The 13,222-nt window shown below is 44.1% G+C and overlaps 1 protein-coding gene across 1 annotated transcript in view; it reads right to left on the bottom strand.

Annotated features, from left to right (window-relative positions):
- The window catches only part of SERAC1 (serine active site containing 1), a gene marked incomplete in the record, with an annotated part of 923,851 nt that overhangs the window by 241,193 nt on the left and 669,436 nt on the right, over window positions 1-13,222 (bottom strand). Inside the window, 1 exon segment of the mRNA XM_044063262.1 lies at window positions 611-711. Within this exon segment, the coding sequence (XP_043919197.1) occupies window positions 611-711 (101 nt within the window).

The following is a 13,222-nucleotide window of genomic DNA, read 5'->3' as shown; positions in this document are numbered from 1 at the left end:
TGTATCTGGCACACCTACAGGCAGAGACAGGTGATGAGAATGCCCAAATCCAAGCCCTTAAATACCATCTAACAGCTGTTATTCAGTGAGTTTGGAGCAGCGCTCATCTGCCTGAAATAAACACCACTACGGACTACGATGATGACTCTGAGATTTCCTTGTTTAACCAGCTGTACTACTTGAAGATTTGACAGAGGTCCTTCTAACCTATTTTAAATTCCCAAACAGGTAAAGATAACATTCAGGAGACTACCAACATCAAGAACCAAGGACACAGACGGTTAAAGTACACAAAAAGCATAGACTAGAAAGCTGGACACACACTGATTGAAAAACTTTTTTTTTCAGTTCTAATCACCCCTCGAGGAAACAAAGAAAGTGTGTATTCCAGACAACATAATAATCAGAACAGGATGACGACACGAGAATCTGAAGTAGGATACCCTGAGCAATGCTAAGAGACCAGCTGCAATTCCAGCAAAAATTCCTGCTGAAAACTAAAAGACTCAGCACAGCACAGTACAAATAATACAGTCTAATGCAGCTGTTATGCAACTGCTGTAATACTTCTCATATATTTGAAAGGACTGCTTAGTGTGGGTCATTTTACCTTTGGTTCTCCAAAGGGCACTTGGTCCTCCAGTCGCTAAGGTGTGTGTCATACTCTACAGATATTATCCGGAGATTAGGAGAGTCTGCTGCCAGCCATGTCTAAATATAAAAGAAGAATATAAAACCAGAAGCTTGATCAAAAAGACAATTTCAGGTGGACATGGACCTCTCTAAATGACTACCTCACATCCTAACTATCCTAGCAGTTAACTATTTCAAAAAATAGGTAAACAAAAATATTTGCTTAGCAACTGCAGTAAAACACTAAAGGTAATGGACCTTCACCTTAACACCAGAAGTACAGGTTCAATAACCTTAACTTGTGCATTAAAGTTTAGAAAATGAGGAAGAACATTTCCTAGAACTTAACTAGCTAGCCTTGTTTAGTACCACGTTTCACAAATGTAGATGCTGCACAGTGACATGGCTACACATAGTTACAAAAAAAAAAAAACAACCCATTACAAATGTTTTTCTTTTCGTGCTTTATACAAATAACTTTTATTTCTTAACAATTACCATTCACTTCAAATTCCACGATGGCTGTGCACTGAGTAACAGCCTAATTTCAGCTCTCCCAGTGTGAAAACAGAAATTCAGAAAACAGAACCAGTTAACACATTTATCTGGGTAAATTTCAATAATTGTCTAGTAAGTGCACTGCCTGGATGTCAGCTAAAACGAAATTCAGGGAACCTGAAAGAAAATCAACCACAAAGGTGAGGAAAAACACTGACTGGGAAGACTTCTGAGGCTGTTCAGCGAAAAACAGTACAAGCTCAAGCTTAAGTTTTGGTACAACACGACTTCCAGTAACTAGAGAAAAAAAAGTTAAATGTACTCAGAGCTGATTAAAATAAACAAAACACTGATGGAGTCTATCAACTCAAATAATAAAAGGCTGAAAAAATGAAAGAAGCTTTAAAAGATGTTCAGATGAGGTGATAAAATTGCAAAAATCAGAGGGTGAAATGAAGAAAAGGCTGGCTGAATATGAGACTGCTCAAGAACAGATGCTTCAAAAACTAATACAATTAGCGGACAGAGCACGCAGGGAAAACTTGAGATATTCTCCTATACCAGAGAAGCTGGAAGGAACAGACTATTAATTTTATGACAGCACAAATAACCAGCTGGACTGGTATTCCACAACAGGAATTATTAACTGGAAGGGCACATTGTGTGTATGCTCCAAACCTGTCTATTGGAAAACAATCTACACCTTTAATAGTAAAGATGTGATCCTACCAGCAGAAGGAGTTGATTCTGGCAAAACCTTGGCAGAAGGACAAAAAACTAAAAGTGAGAGATGGCAGAGTTTTTGTGGTAAACGCTTACTCACTGTTCACCAGGCAGAAGAGGAGTAAATGTATACCACTTGTGACAGGTCCCTACTCTGGGCAAGCAATCAAGGAGACTCCATCCTCACCACCGACTCTGGTGAGGGACAATCACTAAGAGCAAAGATGGATTCACAAAGTATTTTCAGATGCAGCTCCCTGCACCAAGCATATTTTCTTTTAAGAGCACAGAGGGAGCACACTCCAGACCTGCAGCTGGAGAGACCACCTCTCTACAGACCCACACAAAACTCCACACTGACCACTTTGGATCTGTGTGTCCCTGTTTCAAGTAGCCAACACACACACACCCCTGGGACAAGCTGCACAGATTTACTAGCCATGTCCATTTCGGCCTAGATTCTGAGGTAATCACACTGCCGCCAGTCAGCTACCCACCCAATTATACTGTGTAAAATTAATAATAATGCAAATGGTAGTGTGTGACCAAAGCGGCAAGGTTTTCAGAAGCGGCCACAATGTCATTAAAAAAAGCATAAGTACTCTTAAGATGTTAAAAGTATTCTCTAAAGGACCAGACACAATGAAAGGTATTAAAATATTTAATGATAAATTAGAAAACATGAGAATACTGAATACAATATGCAACAGAGTTTCAACCACAGAGATACAAAAATAATACAGTTGAATAGTTTCTCACAGATGCAGAAAACAATACTAAACTATTCTCACTAAATGTTCTTGACTAACTAAAGAATTACTGTTCCTGGACTACTTGCTAAATCAAGGCAAGTTGATGTGTGCTGAGCATATTACCACAGCAAAAGCCAGATATGTCTCTCTGTCTTTGTGGATGTGTGAGATGTTTATCCTGTCAGAAATCTTTCCTGTCAGGTTCCAAAGGGCTGCTGCGAGGGTTCCAAAGAAACCAGATGCTGGTTAGAGGATATCACCACCTCTGGTCACCTGACTCTGGTACAATACACACAGCTTTACTAAGATCTGTGGCAGCATCTGAAAGCTATAACACAATTTCAAACTTTCCACCCTTCCAGGGTTTTCTGATAAACATACACATTTGATCAGTTGCAACAATACAACCTAATATACATGCATACATTTTTCTGTCCAGCAGGACCTACTGTTGATGAATTTTAAATATAAGTAGCTTCACAAATATATTTTAGCTCAAACATCTGCACAAATCAGTGTAATAGTCAACAAAATTCTTTACAAAACTCCAGCAAGCTATGCTGGCATATGTACACATACTGCCCTACTTTCCCTGGCACAGATGGCACTACCTCATAACATCACACCACTAATTAGGGAATGTCAAGAAGCAGGCCACGAGATTCAAACTGTTGTATCCAACTATCTTCAGAATATTCTTTCCTGGAGGGACAAAATCATTTTCTGATGCAGAACATGCTTAGCAGGAAATACAAGTTTGTCAAACAAAAAGTGAGCTGTGAAACAGAAATAGCTTCTGCCTTTTTTTCTTCTAGTAATAAAGACCGCAAAGAGACTGTGCTCGTGAAAACTTTACCAGTGTTTCAATGGAAAATGTTTGAGACAGAAAAAAAAGACTAGAAAAACAGAGTATGTGAAGCAGAGACTGGATTTGGGAGATGGAGATAAACAGGAATAAAACCAACAACTCAGAAATTGACAAATACATGTGGGATTATAAAGCATTAATTGTATTTGTGAAACATGACAGAACAAGAAAACCTGCAAAAAAGAATTTATGTCTTACCATAACGTTCCATCTGTGTTGTTCATCTTCCTTCATTCATCATGGATGGGTTTGGTTCTGAACCCTCGGAACAGAGTTGGCCTATTACCAAGCTCGCATCAGCCAAAAAACTCTCAAGCTAAACATTTACCCATAATGCCCTTATCCCTGTTACCTCAGATCGAGTTTGCCCACGTTATGAAAGTAAAGCGGAGGCCATTTCTGCACAAGTACCCTCAGACACCACTAGGACCCAAAGAATCCGCCAGGCGCCTTTGGCAGGGGAAGGAGGGTGGTAAGTGATGACTGAAAGAAGATGAACAACACAGATGGAACATTATGGTAAGACATAACTTCTTTATCTGATGTTGTTAATCTTCTTTCTATTCATCACCAATGGGACAGAGTCCCCAGCTACCTTATCCTTGAGTGGCCCTTATGGAAGGGCATTCCTGAGAACCACTGAGCCGAAGGCAGCTCTCCCTCTGGAGATCACGTCCAATTTGTAATGACTGATAAAAGTGTGAGGTTTAGCCCAAGTGGCTGCTGCGCAAATGTCATCCATAGAAGCCCTGGAATGGAAGGCTACAGAAGTTGCCACAGATCTGGTGGAATGAGCTTTAATACGCTGTGGCATAGGTTCTTCTGCAAATGAATAAATGAAACTTATGCAGTCTGTTAGCCATTTCGATAAAGTGACCTTGGAAATGGAGTTTCCCATTCTAGGTCCAAAGAAGAAAATGAACAGTTGGTAAGTCTTATGTATCATCTTAGTCCTGTCCAAATAGAATCGCAATTGCCTCTGTACATCCAAGGAATGTAGGCAGTATTCTCCTTTATTAGAAAAATTAGGGAAAAAAATGGAAGATCAATAAACTGACTGATGGAAAACTCAAACAACTTTGGGGAGAAAGGATGGGTTCGTCCGGAGTGATACTCTGTCCTTATGAAAAATCAGGTAGGGTCTTTTGGTGCATAATGCTGGCAATTCTGACACTTGTCTGGCTGACATGGGGGCCACCAAGAAGACAGATTTCCATGACAAGAACTTGATGTCACAATTCGCTGCGGATTCGAAGGGGGGTTGGGTCAAAGAATGGAGAACTAGTGTGAAGCTCCATGGCTCTATAGGCTGTCTGATTTGAGACCTAATGTGACATACTCCTTTGAGAAGAGTTTTACATAAATGTAGTGATATGAGTGGAATACCATCCACTCCAGTATAGTTGGAAATTCCCCCCAGATGTACTCGTATGGTAGAGGCTGCAGCCCCATCTTCAAAGAACTTAAGACAAATATTGTAAGACCACTGTGACTGGAGCAGAATAAAGGTCTGGCATCCTTTCCTTTGACCACATACAGAACCTTTTCCATTTGTCCTGGTATAGTCTTCTGGTGGATGATTTATGAGAAGCCAGAATTATATCACTCACAGAAGAGGAAAGATCATAATGCCTGGCAACTAGTGTAAGTAGAGAAACCAAGCCGTCAGCTTGAGACTAGACAGATTTGGGTGAGTCGACCCTTGGGGGTGAGAGATCAGATCTGGACCAGGGTCCCGAATCCACAGTGGGTACAACAGGTGAGGCCGAAGGAAGGGGAACCACACTTGGAGGCCAAAATAGGGCTATACCTTGCATTTCAACCAAATGGCTTTCTTTATAAACAGTGGAATCAGAGGGATTGAGGGATAGGCATAGAAAAGTCCCGTGGGCCAATTGTGAATCAGGGCATCTCTCGGGGGCTCCTCCTTTGGGGGGAACAGTGCAAAATAGCTGCTGCATTTGTTGTTTGAGGGGGAGGTGAAGAGGTTGCAGCAAGGCTGGCCCAACCAGCTGAAAATGTCTGCTACTACTGCGGGATTGACAGACCAAGCATGGGGCAAGAGAATACATCTGCTCAGTTTGTCTGCAATCACTTTGGAGCTCCCCGGGATATGAGTTGCTATCAGAAAGTGGTTGGAATGTATTGACCATTGCCAAATTCTCATAGCCTCTTGACACAGTGGGTAGGATTTGGTTTCTCCTTGCTTACTGATATACCAGATTATTAACATATTGTCTGACTGAATTGCAATTGCTCCACAGGGGACAACCGGGTGGAATGCTTGCAACGCTAACAGCACCGCTCTCCTTTCCATAAAGCTGATATGCAGGTCGGCCTCCAGCATGGACCATGTGCCATGGACTGTCTTTCCCTGGAAATGGGCCCCCACCCTATCAGGGAAGCATCCGTGGTCACAATGGCCTTGGGCTGAGGGGGCTGGAATGGGCGGCTCCAAAGATCTCTGTCTGGCCTCATCCACCAAAGAAGGTCCTGTCTGCAAGAGTTGGTTATCCGGATCTGAAAACATAGGGGATGATGATTCGGGAACCACTGGGAGAGAAGAAGCCACTGGAGGATTTGCACATGCAGTTTCGCAAGAGGCACTATTGGTATGGAGGCTGACACTGATCCTAGGAACTGGGGAACTTCTCTCGTAAAGACTTTGTTTTGACAGAGTTATCACCTGGAGTTGAAGCCTCAACCTCTGGAGCCTGTGAGCTGGGAGTGACACCGGACAGGATCGAGTTTTGAAGACTGCTCCAATGAATTCTATCTGCTGGACAAACCACGATACTCAGTCACCAACTAATTCACAAGAAATCCACTAGACCGCCGAGTTCCTCTGGACAAAAAGATTTTATTCAGATAAAACGCTCGTTTAAAAACACTTTTCGTCTGACAATCGTTGGACTTCTTCAGACAAAAGAAAAAAACAGTTAAATTCAAATCATGCAAGCATAATAATTAATTCTGATAAAAATGAATATGATAAAAAATAACATATGCAAATTAACTGTGAATGATAAGCCAGAAAAACAATATGAAAACAATAAAAAAAAATTTAATATTTTTTTATTATTAATTTTTTTATTGTTTTACTTAAAAGGAATTATTATGCTTGCATGATTTGAATTTAACTGGTTTCTGCTAATACAATATGTCTGGTTTTAAAACATTAAGTTTTATAGTAACAGTTTAAATAATTTTAAGCATTTGTTTCATTTGTTAATCAGGTGACATGACAGAGGTTATTTAAATGTGATTTGAATGGTATCAAATGTTTTTCTTTTGTCTGAAGAAGTCCAACGATTCTGTCGGATGAAAAGCGTTTTTAAACAAGCGTTTTATCTGAATAAAATCTTTTTGTACAGAGGAACTCAGCAGTCTAGCGGATTTCTTGTGAATTCTATCTGCTGGGCCAGAGCAAGGTTAGATTTCTCTCAGTGCACAGTTATCCTGAAAATTTGTGCCAGAGAAAGTGTGGATTCCAGAGATGTTACCAGAAGATGCTTGGTGGGGGAGGTAAGGAGCCAATCGTCCAAATAAGGAAACACCCAGAATCCTTGCAGTCCCAAGTGAGCTGCGACCACTGCCATGCACTTTGTGAACACACTGGGGGCTGCAGGGAGACCGAACGGCAGGGCTCAAAACTGGTAAAGATCGTCTCTTAGCCGGAAATTAAGCAGACTTCTGGACCTTTTGTCCATTTTGATGTGATAATATGCATCCCGGAGCTATATCGAGCACATCCAATTGCCCTCCCTTAGGAAAGGGAGGATAGACTTAACAGTGACTGTCCGGAATTTGGTTTGGGCAACATGTTTGTTCAAACTGCTAAGATCCAGGATTGGTCTCCAGTCCCGTCTTCTTTGGCACCAAAAGAATCTCGAGTAAAATCTGGATCCGCATTGGTCTGGTGGGACTAGTTGGATGGCTCTTTTTTGATACAGCTTTCTTACTTCTGAGGCTGCTTTTTCCCTCTGATTGGGTGGAATGTTGGGAAGTCTTGCTGGAAGTTTTGGATAAGATATGAGGGGAATAGTGTAACCTTTGGTAATGACGTTTCGCACCCAACGATCGGTGGTAATAGAGTGCCAAGCAGCTTGGTGCAGAGAGAAACGCCCCCAACTTATTCCAGAGGCAAGCAACTGGGCTGCTCTTCAGGAGCGCTGGTAAGGCTGTCCAGAGGAGGAGTCTCTGGAGCCTTGGTTGCGTGGACCCAACCTGACCAGTGTCTTCCAGAATTGTTACCCCCCCTCTGTCCCTGAGGTTATCACCACCACATGCAGCACAGAAAGGACCCCAAGATTTTTTGTGCCAGATCTTCCCACTCCTCTGATTCCTGGAGAAGGACTGAGAGTTGGAAAAACATAGGTCTACAGCAGACAGGGTCTTACCGCCCTGCCCAGAGTGTCCTTAACTTTGGAGCCAAACAGGGGGGATGCTTCAATGTCAGCATTCAAAAAAGAAGCCTTGAAGGGGTCCGCGAGGTCACAAATGCACATCCAGTTGTGACGCCTCATAACTATGCCTGAACCCGCAGCTCTAGCCACTCCTTCAGTTGTGTGTGAAAGCAACCTCATGGACGAATTGGAGATCGATTCCAGGGTCGCAAGCTGTGAGGCAACTTTGTCCCTCACCTTTGTCAGACGCCTGCCCTGCAAGCATTCTAGAGAGTTCAGAAATCAAGTCTCTTTGGAGCCTCGTAAAATGTGCCAAGTACTTCAGGGACAGTTTGGTAAAGGTCGCTGATGCAAAAACTCACTTCCCCAATCTGTCCACTGCCCGGGACTATCTGCTGGGTGGGTGGACAGTAATACTTTATTCAGCTAGGTCTTTTTTAGTGGCCGCTGCCACCACCATAGCATCAATTGGTAAACCTCTGGACCAATGAGGCTGTTCCTCAGGTGGGGGGAAAATTTTGTCGGGTCTCCAAGGGATCGCCTCAACCAAGTCAGGGCTCTTCCAGGCATGCTGCACTATGAGCTGACCTAGTTCGTCTGCAGGCGAGGTCACCCAAGAGGTAGATGGCCGGGTGTGAAAAGCCTGCAGGAACACAGACTCCTCAGAAGAAGGATTAGTGGACTTCAGTCACCCCTCTGTTTCAGCATTTCTAGGATGTCTCAGAAGGAGACATCATCAGGATGTGACCGTGGGGACTCTTCACCATCATCGAAATCCATGTCCTCTGTAAGAGACTCCTCAGGTGAGTCTATGTGCTTCCTCTTGCACGCTCTCTTCCCCGGTGGCTCCTCAGTGGGGGCTTCTGAGGAGGACACAGAAGAGTGGGCACCCTGCACAGTGGATTCCTGCAGCTTCCCTGCCTGGAGTCCTGGGAAGGTGGCCTGTGGAAACTGTAGCTCAGGGAGAGAAAACTGGAGTTTCGACATCGGCAGAATGCTTCCAGAAGCAAAAGTCCTCTCCGTTGCATGGAAAGCAGGTCTGCCCGAAGACGGATGGGAGCCCGGAACAGAGTAAGACAACCTCGGAACCAGAGTCACACCCCGCTCTGCCAAACCCACTCCCAAGGATGGAGCCTCAAGCAGGATTGGAGCAGACAACACTCCCGGTACAGAGGATGGAACTCAAGAAACACTTGGAGCTGTGCCACCAACCGAGGAGCCCGCAGTCCAATCACAGGTTTGAAGAAGGACTGGTTCAGAAGGAACCGAGGACCAAAGAGGCAGCCTCAGAGCCAAAGAGAGGTCCAACATCGGTGCCAAGATGGGGTGTTCCAAGAGAGACATCGGAGCAGAAGGCTTTGGAACCAAGGAGGTCAAAGGAGGAGAATAGGATGGAGTCCATGGAGAGATCAACCCACATCCTGTAGAGGGATGGGTCCCGGATGGCATGAGTATCCCCCTGGCTGCCAGCAGCTGGTCCACGAGATGTACCATATTGAGTTCTGAAAGGCTCCTGGTGGAGCTAGTGGATATTCCCGACAGGGAGTCTGGTTGATCTAGGAATGGGCTATACACTTGGCCTAGGAACGGGTCTATGGATGGAGAGTTTTGGGTCCATGGTGCAGGGTCTACTGGGCCGAAGTCTCAAGTCTGGAGACCGGAAGCAGTGTAAGTCTATTGTAGTTGGAGTCATAATAGAGCTCGGTGCCGAAGGGGCACTCAGAGCAGATACAGGTGGTTGGGTTATCATTGTAAAGAAAGGCACCGAAGGTGTGCATTGTGCCGAGGTGGCACCTAGTGCCAAAGACGTAGTAGGCGCAGATAAGGTAACAGTTGAAGTGCCTGGAGTAGAAAAGGTTGGAGCTGACGAGGCAGACTTATGCGCTGAAGAAATTTTTTGTACTTTTGGTTTGACAGATGTGCCCTGGTCACCCAAGAGTGAAAAGGGAACCAAATGGGACCTTTTTTTATCTTTGTCTTTCCTAGGAGGGGTTGAGACCTCCATCGCAGAAAGGGCCTCTGAAAAAGGTGATTTAAGTAAGTCCTTCAAAATCAATTTATTCTTGCGCTCATTCAAAGTGCGCTGGCTAAAACTCAGGCAAAATACACAGAGAGGCTGCACTGAAAGATGGGGCACCCCCAAGCAATAAACACAATCCGTGTGAGAGTCACTGTTAGGAAGTTTACCATTCCACAAAATACAGTGCTTGAAACCTGAAGTACCCTTCTCGTCAGACATCATGACAGGTTAACAGCAAACAAAGTCTTCAAATACAATCTTAAATCATATTTGTCTAATCTAAGACTAACAATAAATAGAAGTTATGTCCTTACCATAACGTTCCATGTGGAGTGTTCATCTCGCCTTTGTTCTATCCTCTGCAAGCTCTGCATCGAGAAGAAGCTCGAGACAATCTAATACCCACAATCCCCCTCTGCCTTTACCTCAGATCTAGTTTGCAAGCAAACCAATCTACAGAATAGCACATTCATGCTTATACACATATGTATAGGAAAAATTACAGAAAAACATATATATATATCTAAACAGACACATATACATATATATAACACAGTATGTAACAGTAGCAGAATGCTCCTGGCCAGGCATCAAAGAACGTTCTTCCTAAGGGTGGGGACTGTGTAGAGAACAAAGCGAGATGAACAGACATAACTTCTATATGTGATAGTGTTCAATCTCGCCGTTTGTTCTTACACATGTAGGCGCCCTAGCTCCTTGATCCTGAGGAACTCACGTGAGCACAGTGGAACCAAAGGTTGCCCTGTCCCTAGAAACCTTGTCTACTTTATAATGAGAAATAAATGTATGTGGCTTAGACCAAGTAGCAGCCGGTGGCGCCCAGAGGCAGGCGAGCTGCATGAGCCAAAAGACACTGACCTAGTGGAATGTCCTTTGGGTTTGTGTAGAAGGGGTTGATTTGAAGAATCGTAGACATAGATTATACAATCCGTTAACCATTTAGAAAGAGTTCTTTTGGTAACTGCAAGTCCTTTCCTGCTATCAGCAAAAGCCACAAAGAGTTGATCTGTTTTTCTATGATCTTTTGTTCTATCCAAATAAAATCTCAGTTGTCTATGAACATCCAATTTGTGTAACATATACTCCATTTTGTTGGAGTGGTTTTAATTCAATGGACTGATTAATATTGTTAATAGAACACACTTTTGGAAGGAAGGATGAATTGGTTCAAGAGAAACTCTGTCAGAGTGAAAAATCAAATAAGGGTGCTTGATGGAGAGAGCCTGAAGTTCAGATAAGTAATGGCTACCAGAAAGAGAATTTTCCAGGACAAAAATTTTAATGGGCAAGAAGAGGCGGGTTCAAAAGGGACAACATTAATTTAGATAACAATAAATTCAGACTCCAAGGTGACCCGGAGATCTGACCGTGGTCTAATATGAAAAATTCCTTTTAAAAGGCTTTACAAAGTCTATGAGCCATAACAGGAGCTCCACATTCTTCCACATGGAAATTGAAATGGCAGCCAATTGAACTCTTAGAGTAGCAGGAGAAGCACCCTGATGAAATAAGTCCGTTAAGAACTCTAATATCTTATTCAAAGGAGCTATAAAGGGATCCACATGGTGTGTATTGGCCCAGAATACAAATCCCTTCCATTTGCTAGTATATGTTTTAGTAGTGGAAGCTTTATGCGAAAACCACCAATATATCGTGGACGGCTGGTGACAAAACATCAGACCTGGCAAAGGTGGGAATTGGAGCAGCCAAGCTGCCAGATGGAGTGACAGGAGCTGGATGGGGAACCCAGTGAGTCAATAGATCTGGCTCTGGGTCCAGAATCCAGGGTCCCCAGTGTATCTTCAGGAAGGGAAACCAAATTTGACGAGGCCAGAATGGAGCAATGAGGATTACTGGAGAAACTTTGATATCAGAGGAAATGGAGGAAATGCAGGGGAGTCGGGGCCAATCGTAAACCATTTGGGGACTTCCAAAGTAGCTCCTGCATTTGGCATTCATAGGAAGGGCCCCCCCCCGTGCGAAATATCCTTTCGCTACTGACTGTTTTAGAGACCACCGATGCGGCAACAGAATTCTCTCTGCATAGTTGATAGGACTTGGTTCCCCTTGTTTGTTTATGTACCAGACTACAGACATGTTGTCCCTGAACTGCAATAGTCCCTAGAGGAAGTCAACTCTAGAACATTGATGGAAGCGTCCGTGGTCACCGACTTGTGGGCGTGGGGTAGCACAGCGGCCTCCCTTGGAAAGGTTGCACGCTTGAAGCCACCAGTTTAGATCTGTTTTGCAAGTCTTTGTTATAAGAATCTCGTGTGTTAGAGGTAGTTGTTGAACGACCATTGAGCAAACAGTAGCCATTGTAGGACTCTAGGCTGACATGAGGCCCAACACCTTCAGTACTAGTTTTGCAGGAGATTTATGTGAGTCTGCAGTGATAATATCCTTTCTGGGGAAGCCTCAGAATCAACGTGTTTAACTCTGCTCCTATGAACAAGATATTTTGTGATGGCTTAGGTGAACACACAGTTGAAGAACAAAGTCTCTGGCCTGCGGTGGTGGCCGAAGAGAGCAGTCGTCCCAGACACGGAAACACCTGCACTGCCATGCATTTGGTGAAGACCCTGGGGTTGAAAGTGACTGGCTCCCAGCCCGGGCGCAAATGATCTCTGGATGCCCTGGCCATTTTGATGTGGTAGTATGCATCCTCTAGATCTAGCAGCTTTGAAATTTCTGAAGCTGCTGGCTCAGATGGGGCGGTACATCTGGATAGGAAGGGTATGTTGTAACCTCTGGTAACGTCTGTGGTTATATTTTGCCAGGCCTGAGGGTATAAAGTAGCGACCCCGACTGCCTCCAGAGCAGGACGTCACCTTGATGTTGGATCTCTGCCGCCAGGGCGGCGTCTTCCACCACTGCCCCTCCTCTGCCTCAGAGGGGGCATCACCCTGTGTGCCTGAGAAAGACCAAATGGGTTGCTTGTAAAGGAAGACTTGAAGGCTTCCGAAAAGAGCATAGCGCATCCAGGCGCTGAAGCTGCCTGCCCTACTCCGAACCTTTGCCTCGTAGGAAATCAGCCTCATGATGTTAGGTATTAAGTTGCGCTGTCACTTTCTGTAAAATGGGTCAAATAGTTCAGGGACCGCATGGAAAAAAGCTGAAACTAAAAATCGCTTCCCATATCTATCCATCGGGCTGCTGCCACCCCATAGCGCCTACTGGAACTCCTTTGCACCAAATGCCTTCAGCAGAACTGACTCATCCTCAGATCTGACTCATCTAAGTCAGTATCAGATGTCAAGACACAATCTCTTCCTGGGACTTCCTCGTGGGGAGCATCGAT

Source organism: Protopterus annectens, chromosome 1.part0, assembly GCF_019279795.1.
Source record: "Protopterus annectens isolate FY-2018-M chromosome 1.part0, PAN1.0, whole genome shotgun sequence".
Taxonomy (NCBI): Eukaryota; Metazoa; Chordata; order Ceratodontiformes; family Protopteridae; genus Protopterus; species Protopterus annectens.
This window is presented reverse-complemented; position numbering and strand designations above follow the sequence as displayed.